Source organism: Oculina patagonica, chromosome 13, assembly GCF_052425735.1.
Source record: "Oculina patagonica isolate OP01 chromosome 13, crgOcupat, whole genome shotgun sequence".
NCBI classification, from domain to species: Eukaryota; Metazoa; Cnidaria; class Anthozoa; order Scleractinia; family Oculinidae; genus Oculina; species Oculina patagonica.
The window spans coordinates 30,068,249-30,089,255 of record NC_135770.1 but is presented as its reverse complement, the minus strand read 5'-3'; the positions used below and the strand labels follow the sequence as shown (position 1 = coordinate 30,089,255).

General features: G+C 39.0%; 1 protein-coding gene and 1 pseudogene across 1 annotated transcript; one reads left to right on the top strand and one right to left on the bottom strand.

The window, feature by feature from the left end:
• The first annotated feature begins 369 nt into the window (after nucleotides 1-369).
• LOC144634832 (cysteine-rich PDZ-binding protein-like) lies at nucleotides 370-19,849 on the top strand. The gene is made up of 6 exons (XM_078493872.1): nucleotides 370-474; nucleotides 587-652; nucleotides 861-915; nucleotides 17,440-17,519; nucleotides 17,990-18,007; nucleotides 18,737-19,849. Exons 1-6 carry the CDS (start codon nucleotides 459-461, stop codon nucleotides 18,799-18,801), a joined length of 300 nt encoding a protein of 99 aa, XP_078349998.1. The 5' UTR covers nucleotides 370-458; the 3' UTR covers nucleotides 18,802-19,849.
• Nucleotides 3,071-7,064, bottom strand: LOC144635556 (uncharacterized; annotated as a pseudogene).
• Nucleotides 19,850-21,007: the final 1,158 nt, after the last annotated feature.

Here is a 21,007-nt window from a genome sequence, read left to right as displayed (position 1 = left end):
TGAATTCCAGAGTTACGAAATAGGTACCCAAGGTATGTTAGGAATTCAACCGTACCGTCCAAAGGGGTTACAAGCTTGACAAGAAACATTTCTTTCTTTTTTATTTCACAATAATCTTGTTATTCTCAAAAAATCTTCATTTTTTTTTTATCAATTTCTAACTTTTATTGGTCGGCTTTTCTCCATATACGCTTAAAAATCACAAGCTTTTATACGCTTGTCAGTTAATATTTTGTAATTTATACGCTTACTATAGCAAAAAAAGTCCTTTATACGCTAAGCAGTTAACCCCAAGTGACTCCAGGAGCGAAGCCTGGGACGGAGGAAGGTGCGTTGGGACTTTTTGTGTGATTTTACATGACGTCTTATCCGCTCCACAAACAGAAAGAAGTTGTTTTGCTGCGTTAGTTGTTCTTTGGCGTGCTACGTAGGAAATATCACGGTTTCTTCCAGAAACGATGGTGTGCGATAAATGTAAGATGTATATCGTGAATTATTCTGTTCCTTGATTTTTTTTTCCTTCGGGTGAATCGATCGTTCGAAGAGAGAATTGTACTTCAACTTCTGTTTTTGTTTGATGACGCAGGCCAAAAGAAACTTGGGAAGGTGATTTGTCCTGATCCATGGAAATCTGGAGCACGGAATACTACAGGTAATAGACGAAATTAGTGTAAAGAACGCAAGACGCGATTAGACGTTTCTAGATGACAAATCTTTAATAGTTGAATTTTTTAGTAAACGTACGTTTATCGGGGTTTTTATACAATATGTTGTTCCATGTCGGTATCCATGTCATATTTTGATTAGTTTTGAGTTAAGCTTTATGCCAACTGTCTGTTCTTCGTCATTCGAATCGTTAGAAGGTGGAGGAAGGAGAGTGAATGAAAACAAGCTTCTAACACAGAAAAAAAACAGGTATGTTAAACTACACATGCTTTCCTGGGTTGAAGGCCTCTGGTTAGATTTACATGTATGGGTCAACAGTACATATACATCTACTTGTATACATATAACAATGTCATATATATAGGTTATTCACCAGCCGGGAGGTCCGTATTGGGAAAAACTGTGCCCGAGGTCTTGGATACCGCCCGAGGCCGCAGGCCGAGGGCGGTTCCAAGACCGAGGGCACAGTTTTTCCCAATACGGACCGACCAAGGCTGGTGAATAACGTTTTTATTTTTTTTCCTATTTTCAGTTTGTCTTTAAGTGTTATTGTCAGAGAAAACCGGGCAGGAGCAAAACATCGGGGTCGGCCGTTTACCGTCATCTTTTTACATTATAAAAGCTATCTGATAAGATTAGCAACGGTGGCATTTGCAGCAGTAGAGGTTCTTTTTTCTTCGAGATAACACTATTCCGTAATTTTGGGCCCTCCAACGGCCTAAAATATCCGAAATTTTGGGCAACTTTGGGTGAGCCTACAACACACTTTGTATGAGTCCTCAGACTTCTAATATTTTTTATATGACATTTATTCCCTTATAAGTTGACTGGGATATGTAAATCCTTCTAAGCTTTAAAACTAATTTTTTTTACGAGGGGTTAAAAATTGTCATTGAATCGTTAATGAGCTTGACCCAAATTTGAGTCATTTTCAGTCGACTGTTTTACAAAAGTGCGGCAGTCTATTTGGAAAATAAAACCATCCCTCGATAGTCTTTTGTGCTGTTATCAAAATGCAGATCAGTTAAAATTGGTATCTAGAAGTAAATCGGAGTTAGCGGCGTCTGAAACTGTCATTTCAATTTTTAATTAACATATTTCCCGCCAAATTTTTCTTGAAGGTTATCACTACGTTGTTCCTACTACAACGATTGCAGCCCATAATTCAACAAAAGGGGCGTTCAAAAGTAAATTGCTTTTTTCCCTGGGCTATGGGGTGGAATTTTAAACCGTCTTGTTGCTATTTAGCTTGGTTAAACAGTGAAAACCGTCAACGTGATATTTTATACTGAGCTCTATTTTCCCGCGAAAGTTGTTAAAATGTCACGCAATGTTGCAAAGGAGGAATGATCTTTTTGTGCCTGAAGCAGAAATGTAAAGTATTCCACATACTATTTTTTACCGCCAAACCGCTGTTCAAAACAAGTTAAGTATCTTATTGTTACTTATTTTCGCGGGCTTGCGAAAACAAAGTCCCGCGTAAACGTATTTTTAAGGCTTTTAATGTATTTTTTGGCCAAATGGCGAAACTTTAGTCCAGCGATTATGCCCGTTCCATTTTCGCGAAATTAAGTTCCCGTGAAAATAACAAAACGTAAGAGCTATTGAAAAAACCTAGCTGGTGACATATCTCTTTAATTTTCAGCAGGATTTTTTACAAAAGGAGCACAAGAAAAAATTAAATAGCAACGTTTAATTAAATGACTGATACTCATTGTTTGTACTTTTGCCGTACAAAGTAATAAAAAAAGGAAAAAAAGGTGCCGTAAATCAGCGACAAACAGATCATCTATCCGCTACAATGGATTTAAACTAAAAACATGTAATATCATAGATTGAATGACCGTAACAAACACCTGGTGTTTCGACATTGCAAAACATTATGCTGAAGCAGTAGCTCCTGGTTCAAAAGTATACTTCCCGTGCAACCACTGCGCAGACGAGCGGAAAGCAGTATGTATAGGACATTAATAAAGAAAACACGTTATTTGAAATAGCCTCCTCAATGGGTTCGGAATGGAAAACAAGTATTATATAACAAACGTACTTAGGTTATTAGTTAACGTTCAAAGAAACACGAAAGTTTGTTTTCACGTTAGCGCTTCAAAAGGATTCTCCCAAACTCTGCTGAATGCCGGTACATCAGGCTATGTAAGCACACAGTGGTTATTTTATATTTCTTTCATAAAATACACCTAAAGAAGTAAAGCGACGTCATAAATGTGGTTATATAGCCTCAAGGGCTTTAGCCTGCTTAGCAGGCGCCGTAGTTGCGAGGAGGCCACGCGAGGAAAAATTGAGGAGGAAAAAATCTATTTATCCTTGCGTGGCCTTCTCGCGATCGCACACTCGCTTAAACCCGCTAAAAAACTATACAGACGCCTGCTACGCAGACTGCATGGGCTTTCAGTGGAAATCCAGCATAAGTGTCATTTGAAACTTCTTTCTTTGACGTGCAATAAAGATACCGTCAAATGCGTTACTAGACCAAAAAGCCTAAGCCTACCGCGCTTCAGAAAGCGTGCGCGTGAACTACGGCTTGTTCAGGTTTGGAAACATGTGCATGATTTCACATACGTTTCCAGTGGCTCGATGAATGATTTTTTCCTTGCTAGTGACCCATCAACTGCTACTTGTAGGCTTTGGCATATTTCCCTTAGCTCAGCCACTTTCAGCGTGTTAAGTTTCTTTGCTCTTGTAAGCTCGCAAATGTTTCTCTCCCCTACTTGAATGGGGTGATTTGGTACAACCATGTCATGAAGTACTGCTTGCCGCAAATCCTCGAGGGCAATTTCAGATTCCAGCGCCTCTAAGTCTTCCTCTGGAATTTCTTCGTTGGTGTCTTCTAACCCGCTCTTTCCCGTTTGACTTTGTCGTTGTAATGCTGATAGCCTTGAGAAGAAACTGTTTATCTGAGGAGCTGTTCTCCACTCTTCTGGAGTAAACAAAAGATGTCCATTATCGTCCTTGAGGAACTTCATTTCATGGGATACCTGTACTGGATCCGCCTTTAATCCGCTTCTTGCTCCTGTGTTAAACTTTTTTTGCAAATAGTTCTTTACGTGATCCGTCATTCGTTGTGGCTTTTTGGTGGTTTTTAGGGCCCATCCTTCTGTTCGCCTGTTTTAACGGTTGAAGAGGAGGGTCTGTCGTAATGTGCGGAACTTGCTTCTTGTTCAGAGATAGGTACGCTCACACCAGTTACCTTCTCAGCCCACTTTTTTCTGATAGAATCATACAAGGACTCCGATTCTAACTTTCTGACATGCTTTCCTGAATCCATGTGCGCATCAGCTTCTGCCTCTGTCTTAAAAGTGAGGACGCATCCAGTCTCACCGCACGAGAAGATTTCACTATCAGGCTTGGTGTTTTCTAAGACAGTACCCCGCTCTTTCGTTCTGGGACCGAACTACTGGATTACTTTCAGCCCAGTGTGTCCTTGTTTCTCGATAATCAGTTCACTATACGAAAGAAAGCGCCCAGGTCCAACATTGTAGGCCTTCCAAGTGCGGATTCCACTTTTCTCAAAGGAGAAGTTGTTAATAAGGCTTATACCGGGTATTTTGTTATCCGTGCCAGCCGCCTTGGTGGTATCAACTTCCACAACAGCTGCCCTGCAACCCTTCAGGCCGCCGTGGGATTCCAGTGCCTGTTTCATGTCATCTGCCGTTGTCACGTCGTGCTTCTCATTCACCCACCTCCGAATGTGCGCTTTCATGGGCGCAGTTTTCCGATCGCATATGTCCTTCCCACCCTGAGGATCTGAAAAGTCGTAGCGCAGTGGTGTTACACCTGTCCTTTCTCCAATGTATGGAAGACTGAGGATCAAGGGCCCGTTATGGTAACAACCCGCGTTGTCTGATCGCAGGAAAGCCTTGTTGATTGAAGGGTACTCAAGCTTGATGGTGTGAAGCACATGCTCAATGACTGTCATCACGGCAAAGCTGTCTTGATTGCACGTGTTGATGAGATGCACAAAGCACTCAACTTCGTATCTCCCATCAGCATGCAAGTGGGTTATGACTGCACTTACATGCCAGCTCCTGCCGCGCTTGCCAAAAAACTCAGACATCCTTTCCCGGTAATGCTGGGCGAGATATTTCATTGCCCAGTCTATGATTATCAAGCACGTTTCTTCGTTAAGTTGGCCAAGGGCGTCCTGCTTAGCTTCCTCTTGATTAACGGAGCGAATCAAATGTGCCTTCCATGCATGAACTGCTGGAATGTACGCCTTGTTCTCAAACTTCATCCTGGCCTTCTGATCCTCGGTGATGTCCACCTCCTCTAGTTTCTTTGTGATTTCTTCTAACACCATATCGAGAGATTCGCACCTATCACAACCGGTGTCGTGAGGGTGCTGACATTCTACACGAAAGTCAAGATTGGTAGGATCACTAAGAGCATAAACAGTGCCTACCCACGTGCGCCTCGAAATCCGTCTTGAAATACTTTTTAGCCTCTTTCATCGCCTGCCCCTTCTTTTGGGCCCAGTGCTCGTCTGCGCCGTTCTCCATTAACGTTTCAATAGTTGATAGTAGATTGTCGAATGCTTCAGTTCCTTCGGCGGTGATGTTATCGAGTCCATGAAGGGACTTCTGCATTGATGCTGAGCAAATTTCAAGCATTCGAAACAAAGAACGCTCGCTAGCTGGCTCAAATTATTGCTCTTTGCAATAGCTTGTGTACTGATGGATAATTCGGGAGGGAATCAATGTTCGTATAACAGCCGGGATGACAATACGTTCCCCAGAGTCTAGCTTTAGCGTTTTTGTCCCAAATGCAACATCTTGAAGTAGGTCTGGTCGTGAAATGTAATTTATAAAATGATCAACTTTCACGGGATCGATTCTTGTTCGGAAGATAGGCTTTTCGGGAACAATTTGTCCTTTTCCTACTTCATTAGCATGCAGACGGGCCTGGTCAATTCTCCATTTAGTTAACCCGGGAATTAGTGTCTGTAATTCTGCGCGGCTAAAATCATTTGCGAAAAGAGATTGCCAGGACCCTGCTTGATCATGCGCTTTAATCAAGACATCAATAAGCCCAGTACTTGTGTCGAAGCGCTTACGTTTGGATGAATCACCATCTTCTCTTTCAATTATCGATTCACTTCGAATGGAATTCCAAAGTTCTTTTTCCTGTCCTGGGCTAATGACCGACAGTGAGGCTGTTACGGCTTCCCGCGCCTTGCGCATATAGTACTTTTGCTGGGTCGAGGAAATGTCATCCCATGAAGCGTATAATGTAGAACGTATAGGGCTAAATCGTCCATTGGTCAGGTTTCCTAGAGCATCATTGAGTGCTTGTCGTCTCTCGTTTTGGAGTTCCTTTTCGTCGCACCATATACTAACCTCTTCCTCGGGTTCAGAGTTCTCAGAGTCTAGTGACGATAGTGTCACAGTCTCGTCTGATTCTTCTATCTGTATTTGGTCATCTTCAGTCACATCGTCAAAGTCAGTAGATTCCAGTTCCTCGCACTGCATTAATGTAGAATGCTCACCAGGATCCTAAAAAGAAATCATGAACAACGAATGTGAACTTTTGCTCACTGTACCCTAGCCTATACTTTCTTCCTCACTCTGTACGTTCAGAGCTGTAAAAAGTATTTATCCGCAGGCTACACACCCACTTGACATTAACAGTCACTCCAATCACAAGACAAAAAAACACGTATTGCAAATTGGGAATACCGCTGACCTTTTCTGCGCCCTCGACGTTGTCAGGCTCACTTTTTTTACGGTCTTTGTAGTGTTGCAGTCGGCAAGTTGATTCAAGAAAGGTACATATATCTTTATTGCCATTACTCGCGGTTTGGCCCTAGAAATAACCGCCTTTTTGATTACAAATATTAGCTGGGAAGCTGAAAAGCAGAAAAACTACACTAGCCTGCAAAGTACTTGCGTATGGGCGCCAATTTTCAACCTTTCGATGTAAATCGTGGGTATGTAAAATTAAAGAGGAACTGCTAAAGAAATAAAAGCGGTATACTAACCTGCGCCGATAGGAACCACAACATTGAATAAAGCAGAGATTTCGGCTGACATAACAGCGTTTACGCGTCTAGGGAGTTTTATTCGCTTCCTCGTGCCCTCGTGTGTTGGATAGCAGCAAAGTTCGCCTTTCCGGCCCGACCAATCGGTAGTGAGGTCTCGCCTATGCTTGGGACAGATTGTCATGGCCTCCATTTCCTCATTGTTTAAAGCACCCGGCAGACCAGCGCGGTTTAAAATTAACTGTGATTCGCTGACCTCAGTTTTTCCTCGACCACGTTTACCGCTGATTCCAAGACTTACAAGATGAAAAGTCATATCTCGCTTGCAAGCCAGTAATGGAAGAATAACTGGACCGAGCCCACCTAAACTACACGGCGAATCTTCTGACCCGAAAGAACAGTTCATGATTCAACGTCGAGATCGAAACAAAGCTTTACACCTGTCGTCTGACCTTACAATTCGTGACACGTCACGCATTTCAGAAGTAAGGGGAGACAAGTGTGTAAACAATATGTCTGCAAAGTCTACTTAATTAATTTAAGGTAATTCTCGATTGAATTTGCATTATTTGATTCAATTTGCTTTTTGGCGATGATCAAAAGACCAGCGTACTGAGGATACAGTCCGGTTTTACCATAAAGCGTGACGGGGAATAAAAAACAAAACTTTCGCGGGAAATTTTGGTACATGTGTAAGAAGTTATCGGGTATTTCTTTAGAGATTTGAAATGTTTACACATGTTGTTAATGATATAACTGTTTCCATGTTCTCTCGCGAAGACAACGAAACTGCTTTTAGGTCCATTAAGTTAATAATGGACTGCAATCAGAGAAAGTCGAAACATAGTATGTTAGAAAATTTGGCGGGAAATATTGCTAAACTGAAAATTGTTATGGCAGTTTTAGACGCCGCTAACTCCGATTTACTTCTAGATACCAATTTTAACTGATCTGCATTTTGATAACAGCACAAAAGACTATCGAGGGATGGTTTTATTTTCCAAATAAACTGCCGCACTTTTGTGAAACAGTCGACTGAAAATTACTCAAATTTGGGTCAAGCTCATTAACGATTCAATGACAATTTTTAACCCCTCGTAAAAAAATTAGTTTTAAAGCTTAGAAGGATTTACATATCCCAGTCAACTTATAAGGGAATAAATGTCATATAAAAAATATTAGAAGTCTGAGGACTCATACAAAGTGTGTTGTAGGCTCACCCAAAGTTGCCCAAAATTTCGGATATTTTAGGCCGTTGGAGGGCCCAAAATTACGGAATAGTGTTATCTCGAAGAAAAAAGAACCTCTACTGCTGCAAATGCCACCGTTGCTAATCTTATCAGATAGCTTTTATAATGTAAAAAGATGACGGTAAACGGCCGACCCCGATGTTTTGCTCCTGCCCGGTTTTCTCTGGCAATAACACTTAAAAAAATCTAGAAAGATTGTGTCACAAAATCTTTGTATTCGCGCGTCATTTCATGTTGAGTCAAACGACGGATTAGCAAGATTGTAATTAGTAAAATGCTGTTTATTATTTAATTCGGAATAAAATCGCTTCGCTTAAATGAACCGTACTCACATTGAAGAGGTTCAATAATTATATAAAAGAAATTGAAGTAGTAAATATAACATAAATGTTAAATCGAGCCAAAGCATTATTATTGACAAAACATAACACTTTTATACGCTTATCGATTCGGCTTCCCTGATGAATGTTTTGAAACTGAGGAACCCTGTTCGTTGGATGTTAATTTCTCTGACTTCAAAATACATATCCAACTGAAAGACAGTTTCGGTATAGCTATACACACTTGTATTTAACGAATTAATAAACTTTGCGCTGATTCCCAGCAGAATTTCTTTTGCGAAAAACAGTGCGAAAGTGAAACTGAATGAAATGCGTAGTTCAGACATACGGCACAATATTGCGAGAATTATTTTGACTGTTTTTAATCAAAGAATCTCATTTTCTTGAATGATGTCAACTAGTGTTTTGTTTTGGCAAAAAAGTGGCCGATTAAAGGCAGTTGTTACTTAAAATTAAAGTTAAAATAAGTTATAAAAACCGGTGCAGCTTACCGCAATGGCGTTAAAAGGATTGCGAAATGTACAAACAACCACAAACTGCGAAACTAGAACTCGACTTTGTCGATAAAGAAATGAATACTCGCCTTTGGAAGAACTTCGAGGCCTTTAATTCCACTTCTATTTTGTCCTTTCACATTTACAACGATTGGTTAACAGCTATTTCGGTTTTGCAGAGCAAATCTTTCATGAGTTCGTTCGTACAACGCTGCAAAATGATTTCGCGCGGAAAACACACTCGACGATTCATCTCGCAACGGATACCGCCCGCTGTGAGCGGGCCGGATTGGAGAATACCGCCCGCTCCCGGAACCAATCAGATCGCAGGATTTGTAGAATACCGCCCGCTCACGAACAAAGAAAAAAATAAACATGTATATTGAACGATTGAGTGTCAGTAAAACCCTGAGCAAGGCTTTTATATATTTAACAATTAGATGTCGAGCTTGAGGTTTCTATCGGCTGATAGTTGGCATGGGGTGCAGCCCCAAGTCAACTGTTATAGTTGATAGAAACCGAGAGCAAGCCTTCTCATTGTTTTAGCAAAACCCATGGACCGATCTATTAAACACAGAAATTCTCTACAATTGATTTATAAGGTTTTGTTTGATAAAATGTAGAGACTAACTGAGCATGCAGATGAGATATGCAAGAACGAACGTCCTTAAAGGTCAAATGCAACGAAATTTGATCAAATTTTATTTAAGACTCATTTTGACTTTAAATGAAAGAAAATACTGTGAATAATCATAATCTGAAGTTTTAAACGATTTGGTTAAAACGTCGCTGAGATATTCGACGTTAAAGACAGCCCTTTATCTTCGTTTCACAAACGGAACGGTTCAGAAAAGCTTCGGAAAATTGTCGGAAATGGATTTTGTGACGTCACATGTGGCGAGCTTCGACGAGCGAAGATGCAGCAAAGTGCTGTTGTCTCTGCCAGGTCTGCTGCATCTTTTGGCATTTAAAATCACGATAAAGCCGGATGAACATTCGAAATATTTTCTTAAAGATGAGGAACGATGCAAGGAATGGTTGAGATCGACGAAAAAGAGAGGATGTTTATGCCAAATGCACGCTGGCTTTGCTCAGCAAATACAGTATCATCCGACATGTTTTTCTCAGAAAGCTTCCAGCAGAATCTTGCACTTTGGTCCGAGTTCCAGCCCTAGAAACGTCGAATGAGACCTGGCGCTTCTCCTCTTATTACCAACTTGGAAAGAAAGCCGTTAATCCAGGACTAATGCGAAATCGTTTGCGACGAAATGCAGAATTCGAAGGTAAAGTCGCTAATAAACTTAACCCATTGTCTGGGAACCCCAAAGTTGTACTTTCTTGTATTATATTGAACTTAGATTCACACACTACTTTCTTAACCTGACCCTAGTCGCGTCATAAACTTCTACCAAAACTATAACTTTACTGTTTGCGTGAAATATTGTGAATCGCGAGGCTGGTATTAAAAATATATATTTTTATTACAGGAAGGAACTTTTGCATGAATTTACTAAGTTACAAACAAATCTTTTATGTTTATGTTTCTTTTAACTTAAAAAAGATATTCCCTATATTGCTTCGATCGTCTAAAAAGCTAAATCATACATGCAGTCATTGAAGGAAAATAATGCTTTTAATTTACAGTATTGTGTACAATGAAACACTCGTTTCAATGTTTGTTTATGTTTGAAATTATTATGAATGCTAAATATAACAACGAAAATACCCCCGACTGAACATTGTTGGTGCCCAAGAAAAGGTTTATATTTTTCATGTAAACTACATGTATATGATGAGTTTGTTCACTTGTAAAGGCCAATTTACCTGATTCATTTGTTGTTCAGATCTGCATTAACCCCATTTCAGTCCAGTACAATGACTGTTGCATTGCATAGCACTCATTATAAGCTGAAAAACAGGCTTCCTTGTGGCCAATAAATTGGTATGTGCAACTGAATGGTAATTTAGTTTTAGTTCAAGCTATTTATGAGAAATCTAAGGCATAAACCCGACCAGATCAGCTAACTTTTTTTGTCTAGCACTTTTGTCATGAACTACTGGCTTAGGAGAATCTACAACCAGATTGTAGGTGTGTCATGACAATTTATTTCTGAAATTAACTCTTCATAATTTTGTCTGCCCCAAATCTGTTGACCTTTTACAAATTCCTCAGTAACAGCTTTAGGCATACTCCCTTTCAAAATCTATATGGGTATTTTTGGTGCCCAAGACCCCCTCCCCACTTGCTGGGGGTACTCCCGTACTCCCATAGATTTTCCAAAAGTTGTTCGCTTCTCGTTTCCGGTTTGGTGGTCTGTAGTAGACCCTGGTGCGAACCCGGTGCGGAGCTCTTGCGCTCCGCTCTCGAGCTCTCGGGCTTTGCGCTCTGTGAGCTCGACTTGTAAGCAAGCCTAATACTCCCATATATGAGCTTGATAGGAAAATGCATGTGTGCTGCTGTGTGTTTTTCAAGCAGATGAGTTTAAGATGGAATAGTGATACAATAGTTTGGGGTAGGGTAGGGATTTTCAGTGTATAGTCTAGCACACTATGATAGGGTACTGCAAAATAAGCTGAAAATGGTCTGGGATAGGGTACGGTTACAGAGTCCCAGCAGCACACCCCTACTCAAAAATATAAAGAGTACCCCCCCCCCCCTTTCCTCGAGGCGAAAGAGTATTGTTTTTAGCCATTCTGAAATTGGGTATTTTTAAGATTATCAATTTCTTTGTAAACTTGGAAATAGTTTTTTGAAGCACCTAACTGTTTGTATTCATCCCTTGGTCTGAGATAAGGTGATAAATTACAAGCAGTGCATGCAGAGGCTATAATGTCTCCTTTGGGGGTCTTGGAAAATCACTGCACTTAGTTTGATTGTCATCTAGCTGCTTATCATTTAGCTCGTTTTTGAGCTATAAGCACTTAAAGTGAAAATTAAGGGTAATTTTTGACAGATTTTACTGTTGCTATGGTTACCAGTGACAAACTAAAAATGACCACAACTTGTTCGGCAATGATGGTACATTTGTTTGATAAAATAATTGCAGCATTAACTGACAAATAATTAGTACTGACCCATCATAGTAATAGGCTGGAAAGTACTAGAAACTGTTATCAGCTTCTTACACATGCATTCAGTGAACTTGCATAGCCATCTCTCTGCATCCCAGCCTAGTCCCTAGGCGTTCTCCTCCTATCTCGGGCGAGCGCGAGGTCCACGTAAGGGCCTGGGAACGGGTTGGCGTGCCGGCCGGAGAACGCCTAGTGAATAATGGCAAATCTACCCCCGAATTTCACGTTTTCTACCCCCGTTTTCAATTTGACATTTTGGGGCTCTGACAGCAAGCATTTGGAAATGAAAAGCATTTATGAGAAGTTCTATCATCGGTCTAAAGATACGTTGAACAGGGATGGATTATCTTGTGTTCTTTGACGAGAATTTAGTTCGGAAAGTGAAGACCCGAGACTGTTCAAGCGGCCGAATGGCGAAAATCTTTGTGTTGGTTACCACTTTTGAACGTAAGAAAATGGTATGAATTGTTTATACAATTCCTGTTCTAAGTCAAGGTATAAACACTACCTACTTGTGCCATAGATTTTCCGAATTTAAACAGACATGTTATGGTTGCTTCGAAGAGGGTTACACGTACAAGTGATCATATGATATGACTCGGTAAATATTCCTCCGACATTGGTAAGGTTACCACCAGTGCTTAAAATGCTTTATATTGTAAATATAGCCGATAAAAATGGATGTTTTCATGGCATAATTTTCTTCTGATAGTTTTTCAAGATACCACACAAGCTTAAAGATTTATAACAACAGGAAAGCAACAGGCTTACCCTATTTATTCGAGTTCACTTTACTCAAAAATTATGTGTACGTTCAATCCCTAAACTGTGTGGCAAATGATTTATGGGGAAGTTCATTCAAGAGAATTTTGAGGTAGAACATGAATTTCCAAATCATGTGGTTATCTTATAATCTGAAATTAAATGAAAGTCTGTACATGCATTTGACTTGTGTTTATTGTTTACATATTACATGATAAAGCCTGCTCAACATTGCAAGAACAGTCCCAAGGTTAATCCTAAGAGCAGATATACTCAGGGATTTGCTCATCGTTTTGGTAGTATATATAAGTTATAATGCCAAAAACGGCTCATTGAGGAAACCAGGATAAAATGGGGGTGGGGGAATGTAAATATTTATTTAAAAGTTTACCTGAAACATTTTGCAGGGAAAAGAGCTAAAGTAATTGGCAGCAAAACAAGTGGAGTCACTGAGTTCAATTGTGCCATGTCAATGATGAGAGAATATATTGAGATAAGAGAAGTGACTTGTCAAATATATTAAAATACAAAATCTTAAAATGTAAAAAAATAAAAAAAATATTGCATTGGTTCTTAGCTCGACACCCTTTTCTCCACAAGGAGCCTAATGGAATAAAGAAAGATTGGTTGTTAGCTGACAAACTGAAGCACACATCCCCGCAAGATCCAGGCTTCACACCATTTTGAAGTTAATAAACTGTAGAGGAATGGGTGAAGATTTTTTCTTGCATCATAATTTTTGATCTGTTGGTATCTCATTTCACCTGCTTAATTATGAAGGTTGATCTGAAGAGCTCCACAAGGTTTATAAGCTCAAGGTTTTACATTTTCAATGACCAATGGCTACTTATGTTTATTTTTGAACCTGCATGCTTCAAAAGGTCAGGTAAAAAATAGGTATGACTTCTTGGTTTTATTTCAAAAAACTAGTAGAAAATGAGACATGATTTGTCAGTCTGATGCAACCATGAGAGAACTAAAATTAACTATGAAATTCTCCCAAACTTCCTCTGGTAACCCCAATAGACTCTGTAAGTACATATTTCATTAGCCTGCATGCAGCCATGAACTATTTCCTCCAGGGAAAACAAAAGAAATAGGATATGTATACACGCAAGCTAAAATACCATTTGCTGTCTCATAACAATAAAATTGTTATAATGCCATTATATAAATAATATTGTTCAGTATTATTTTCTACTCCCCATTTAGAAACGAAGAGTTTGCTAGGTTCACCGGAGATCTTTTTCACCGGAATTTGTAAGTTAAATGTGCAGATTGATTGGCATTGTTGACATTTGACGGTTGTGAACAAACTCGGACAAATTTTGTTGTTGTAATAATTTTGTTCTCTGAAATGTTAGCTTGTCAAGCTACTCTGAAATTCAAGCTTAAATTTAAAGTTTATGTTATGTTATGTTAAAAAGATAAACAAACATACATATAGTCAATTTGCACTGTTTCTTTTTATTTAATGCTTTCTAAGCCAACTGATCCCAGTATCAGTTCACTGAAGAGTTTAAAGCAAACAAAAGAACCCAAGTGGAAGTGGTGCTCAAATTACTGGTATCTCTGAAAAATATATATGCAGGACCATAAAAAACCACAACCCTAAAAACAACAAGAGGACCTAGAAGAAGCAGAAACAAGCCTGGGAAAGCTAAAGGATCTAGTTCACGACATTTTATAACAACTTTGGATCACTGTGAATAAACATAAACATTAAAATACACCAATAAAATTTTTGTAATCATGTACACGCTGTAGCTCATGCAACACAAGATCAGCTATTGAATCATGCTTTTTTGATGTAATGCCAGCACTTTGATGGATGAAAGCTCGAAACGATCAAATATATTTCAGTACTAGTTATGGCACTGACCTGACAGGGAAATCAAACATTTGCATATCACCAGCATATCATCCTTTACTCGGATGCGAAAGTTAGAAAAGGAACGTATCAAGAAGCGCCTAGATGAGACTGCTTTTTGCCACAAAACCCGATCATGTTTGTTCATTAGGTACTTTTAAAGAAAAGAGAGCAAATTCGCTGATTTTTACAGCGTATTTGACGATTGGTCGCCTTGCCTTGTCCGCTTGTCTTGAACCAGCTGTTGTGCAATGAAAACAATAGCAAAATAATTGAACGAAGAATCCGTAAAATGAAACGGTCCTACACGCTTGTAAATATGCGAGCAATAGTCTTGTGACTCCGTCCAGTCAGAGTAATTAGCCAAATTTGTCTGAGTTTGATGTCAGGGGCCGCCATCTTGGATTTGCCATTATTCACTAGGCGTTCCCGCTCAGTGTCATTCGGTGACGTCACGAAATTTCGCGCCAAATCGAGAAGCGGGAAGGGAACGCCTGGGTACTAGGCTGTCTGCATCCATTTTTTAACATTCTCTTTCGACATCGTCTTAAAATGTGCTGTTTTAAGTGACCGATACTGGTGTTGGTTTCATGCAAATGAGCGCACAAAATCAGAAGGTCATGCTTGTGGGCTGTGATTGCTTGATTTGGATCTGTGTTGTTTGTACATGTTTACCATGTCCAAAGATGGATGTATTGTTGACAAAGGGGCTATGCATTGATGTCCGACCCCATCCAACCATAACAAAAGAACATATTACCCGTTAGTAGTACCAATAAATGTACAAAACAAAGAAGCTGACATAAAATGACAAATTGCATGAACAACTTTATATAAAAATAAATAAATAAATAAATAAACCTTTATTTAGACATGGAGAGGATTAAAGCTAGAAGCTTGTGGGGCAGTGTATTCCTAATTGAAATGGAATTTGGACGTGTTGATTTTTGTGGAGGGAAAAAACTGGAGAACCCAGAGAAGAACCCTCAGAGCAAGGCCGAGAACGAACAACAAACTCTACCCACATATGATGCCAAATCATGGAATCGAACTGGGGCCAATTGGTGGGAGGCAAGGACTCTCACCACTGCGCCATCCCTGCTTCCTAGCATATTTTATAATAATTCAGCATTGACAAAATCTCATGATTGTACATACAAGGATGTGTAAGCAAGGACATTGAAACACAAAACTAGGTGTGTAAATTTTTCCCTGCTACATGTCCCAGTGTCAGGTCCTGTGTCAGCACACAAGTTAGATCTTATAACCTGGGTTTTAAGAAAATATGCAAGTTGCCATAAATTACTGTTGAAATTGTTATCTTCGACCTACACCCCATCTACTTAAGACAATTCCCTTTTCAGAGAATTATCAGTAAAATCAACTGAAAAATATAAGGGCCAGATTACATAGATGAATTAGTTAAAGGATAAAATAATCACCAAGGTTAATAATTCGGCAAATAAAGAACAATATTAATACCAGGCATAATTCTGATTGAAGCTAAAAGGCCACACAGTCACGGTATTTAATTTCAATCTTTGAAAATAAATTATTTGGCTAAGGGGAATGAGTTTAAAGCTTCTAAAGGTTTTATTGATTCTTCAGCTCGGGCAATGCTACAAACAGTGTACAAATAATTCTACATTGCAATCCTTTTGAACAAAAGCAAGACAATACTTCAACTTAAGATTCAACTATTTATTTATTTCAAATTCTTTGAAAGCCGTTTCCATTATATTTATTAGGCTCACCAATATATCTGGCCATATTCCTTCGTTGTTGGTGCATGTAGATGTTGCCGGATTTAAACGCCATCTTGTTCACTCGCAGAGTCGGAATTAATCACTCGAGAAATCGATTTATTCCTTGCCAAATGCCGTTAGTTCGAACTGATATGGCTGTATTTAGACTTTTCGAAGGCTTGAATCAAAGTCTTCATCGGTTTCAACTAACGGCTGTTCCAGAAACTCTGGAAATCCATCGAACAAACCCAAGGTTTTGCAAGGATCGCTCAAAACACGTGAAAACTTGCTCGCCAAACCTGACGTCACAAATACCTCTATTCGATTCCATTCCACGCGCGGCCATTTTTGGTTCGTTTTCGTGAAGTCTTCGGAAATCGTCGGATTTTCATCTCCTAAGCGCCACAATTCGTACAAAAACCATTTCTGAGAGTTTATTATCATTAGTACCTTCATAAACGACAGGTTTGCGGACAAAAGATAAAATTTCCAATTTCGTTGCATTTGACCTTTAAATATTCTTATTTTCATAGAGTAGTGGGAACATGGAATTCGCTTCCGCTTTTCATTCGTGAGGCAACAAGTGTGAACTCTTTTAAAGCATTAGTTACAAAGTTTTTTACTTATTTATTACTATTATAATTTCACTTTCTTTTTTGTATTTTTATCTTAGTACCTTAGGTGATCTGCTTTAATATGGGGTCTTGACTCGTTTGTAGTTCATCCTTTGGCCTTTGTTTTTCTTAGCCTTAGCCATAAATTGTAATAAATAAATGCACATCAAGAGCTGACTCTATTGACCAATAGATGGCACCTGTGCATGATAACTTAATAGACGGTCAGTGGGTTATGCTCTGTTATAATAATATATTAAGTGTGGGGTTGATAACCCCACACTTAATTATTTGTTTAATGAATGTAAGACAATCAAAAATAAAAATCAAACTGGTTTGAAAAAATAATTTTAAACCAAATATAAAATTGAACCACAACATAATATTATACATAATAAGTATGGGGCTATATGGAAATTTTTTTCTAAAACATTTGATTTGCAAAGCCAAACACCAATGAGTTTGGTAACTGACAGGTTTGGTATCAGAGATTGAGAGTGGTTTTGACTTGAGTGTTAATAGTAATGAGCATTTGCTTTAGATTTGCTTTACTTTGCTTAGTGAGTGGTTTACTGTATGGTAAACTAAGCCAAGTGTAATGTGGATTTCTTGCTTGTTCTTTGTTGTGTCTAGATTTAACCCATATTCAACCTTCAATAAGTGCAAAATCTGCAAGCAGACTGTTCACCAGGCCCATTCACACTACTGCCAAGGTATGTACAATCACCATTTACACAGAAAAGTGTTCTTCTGTTGACTGAAAGTTCATGTGTACCTTCTTGAAACCCAGTACAGTTCGCTAATATTTAGATAAGGTAAATGTAATTTTTGTTTGTGCATATCAAGAGTCCTGTGCAGTTACACTGTAATCAATGTTCATCTGTTTGGTGCACTTCTCTTGCTCAGAATCAGATTGGCCACTGTGCCACAAGCCAAAATATTTCATTAACTCTATGTACATGCATCTAATCAACATAATCCATGTAATAACTATGTAAGTACCATTGAATCCCCCTTCAACACAGTACATGTACCATATTTTCTCAGTTAACACCGCCGGCATTTATTTCAAACTTGGCCCTTAGGACCCAGTGTTAATAATATTCAATGCCAATAACTTGTCAAACAACAATGAAGAAATTCATGACTGTACAGGTGTATCTCCCTGTTTTTGCTTCAACAGGCTGTGCATACAAGAAAGGTTTGTATCTTTTCTGTCTTTACTTAATTGAAATTTTTGTTGTTGTTGTTTATTTGTTGACAGTCATTTTTTATTCCATGAATGGGCTAATGCCATCTGATGCATGGGTGATTATAGTTCTGGAATTATCTTTTACATTAGCAGAACATTTGAACATGTAAATCAACCTTTGGGGTGTCTTGGTGTCCTGCAAGGTCTTTCCTGGGTAAAATATGAAAAGTAACATAATAATAATAATAATAATATATTTAATTGACCACTCCCCCAATGGGGCTTTTCAGGGCCAATGTGAAACAAATATTGTAAATGAACATAACATGGTTAAAAACCCCAACTGACAGGAGGCAGACCAGTTGGCTATTTACAAACGCAGCCGAGGAGTTGAACTCGGGACTACCGAAAACAACCCAGCTAGTGATCAGAACGGGACTTGAACCTGCAACCTTCGGATTACAAGTCCGACGCTCTAACCACTCGGCCACACTGCCTCCTATGACATGACATAGTTGAAACTAGTTGTCATACAACTTGTGTTAATCTACCCTGGCACATAATATTTAAGGAATCAATTGCGTGGGAAGGTTGTCCAAAAATTATCATTGATCAATCAAAAACTTTGTCATTGGGTAGTGGTACATAATGTAGATGTATGAAACACATCACTGTCAAATAACATGCCTCTTTCTGACTTTCTAGGCTTTTAACTTGGATGTACCTTATCTATTTCAGGTATCTGTGCAATGTGTGGAAAACAAGTACTGGACACATCAAACTACAGGCAGACTTCAGTTTAAAGAAACATTTTACATAACTCACTGTTTGGTTTTGCCAAATATGTACTTAACTTTATGATGTATTCAATGTGCAGTTGACAAAAATGTACATTGTAACGCTTGTACAAATGCAGCTAGTATTGGCAAAGTTTACTATTAATTTTCAAGATTTCTTAACAAAGTGCATGTGACAGGGTTATTATTTAATTAGTCAGCACCACAAGCTACATAGAATTTTTTCTGTGCATTTTATTTTCCCGTGGACGACAAGCAATAATTCTGTCACTGTGTGTTAATACAGTGTGTGTATGTTTCTGTTGTATTCATGCCTGGCTTTTCACAAATGTTTACCCTTTTGTGAAGCCTCTCAGGAAATGATCGCCTCAACGTAAAAAATGTGTTGGACACATTTTCTTCTAATTTTAGCATGATAAGGAATGTATGGAGACCAGTCAAGATAAATTATTTTGTATGTTAACGTCAGGGTTTACCCAAAGTCGCCCGACTAGAATGATATAAAATGCATGGAGACCAGCAAGAAGAACTTGTATGTTAACATCAGGGCGGGATACAGACATTATCAAATTCTCCCAACTACACTGTAGTGTGACAAGGAGTAAATGGGAACCGCAAAGGAGAATGGTTATGTTGATTTTAAGACAGAAAGGATAATACCGATAGCACCATTGAATGTTCATGTAATGTGAGCAAAACATTGGATTGAAAAAAAAAAAAAAACGATCGAAAAAGTTTTGTTAAAGTTTCTCCCGTAAATGGACGCCCTAATGACCAGAAAAGTGTCCATTTAGAAAAGGTGCCCACTTATGGTATGTTGAAAACGTAGTGTTAGTACATGTGTGTGGCTGGGACCAGGACTAAACGGGAGGAGGTAACCATTAGCAGAGGTTTGACTGTACCTAGACTTGCATGTTAAATATGTATTATTCGTGATGCTAGGAATGTTTATTATAGAAGGGAATGAACCTGTTGTATGCGTGTATGTTGGCAATTATCAGATAGTTTGAAAGACAACTAGCATTGGGACATAAACTGTATACATTCTGTACAACGATGCGCATTTATTTTATTACACAATTTTTTTCAACACTTTATTTTCACAAATCTGCAGAATTTGTTTAACATTTTCTTTATTTAATAAGCCACTTAGCCGCTTTCTTATTTTAGTGACATAAATTTCTTGAAATTGTTTTAATCGCGAAATAAAAATATAAGTAAGATTGTTTGCGCTGACTTGCAGTCATAGCAAAACGTCACATTGAACATGTCATCTAATAAACATACATTCTTGTTTTTTAAGGGTAAGTAAGGGAGATTTAAATAAGGCAAAGGAGGATTTTAACTTCTTGTCGATAACATGTCCAAATATTGAAATGTAAAGTATCACATGTATACTCCACTTTAAAAACTGCCTTCATCTGAGTATATTAGTGGTATTCATTGTTTGTTTGTTTTGGTCAGCTCATTAAAACACCCGAAACCCCGTGCCCAGTTGATGACTCGCAGATTACATGTTATTTAAAAGGTGTGGAAGCATGGACCAATGACCCAAATGTGACCCATAAACGACACGACCCAATGGAACTCTAGAAAGATGGCATTCGTTAACTTGGTTTGCTGATTACGATTTTCTCCCTCCTCCCCTCCCTTTCCAACTCCCCCTCCCCCCGCTTCAAGCGAATTTTTCGAGCAAAACGCTCCCTGTTGAAAGCATGGACATTGGCGGAAAATTCCCAGCTATAAGGAGGAAGAGAAGTAGTAAGAACAGGGGGAGGAGGAGAGGTAGTAGGAAAAGAAGAAGGAAAGAGGAAAGGACATGGACAAGGAGCAGTGGGAGGACGAGGGGCAGCAGCAAGAGGATTCAGGAGTAGGAGGAACAGAAAAAGTAGGATGATAAAAAGGGGAAGGAGAAGAGATGAAAGGAAGAGAAAGTGAAGGAGAAGAGAAAGATGAGGTGGCGAAGCAGAGGAGAATATAAACGAGAAATGGGATGTGATTGAGAAGGAGGAAGAAGATGGGTAAGGAAAAGTAGATGGACGAGGAGCAGCAGCAGGAGACGTAGAAGGAGGAGCAGGAGCAGAAAAGAGAGAAAATGAGGAGATGAGCACATGAAGATGAGGAGACGAGAAAACGAGCACATAATTGAAACAATCAATTAATCAGTGCTAACGAGTGGCCATGATACAAAGTAAACTTCTGCTGTGGGACC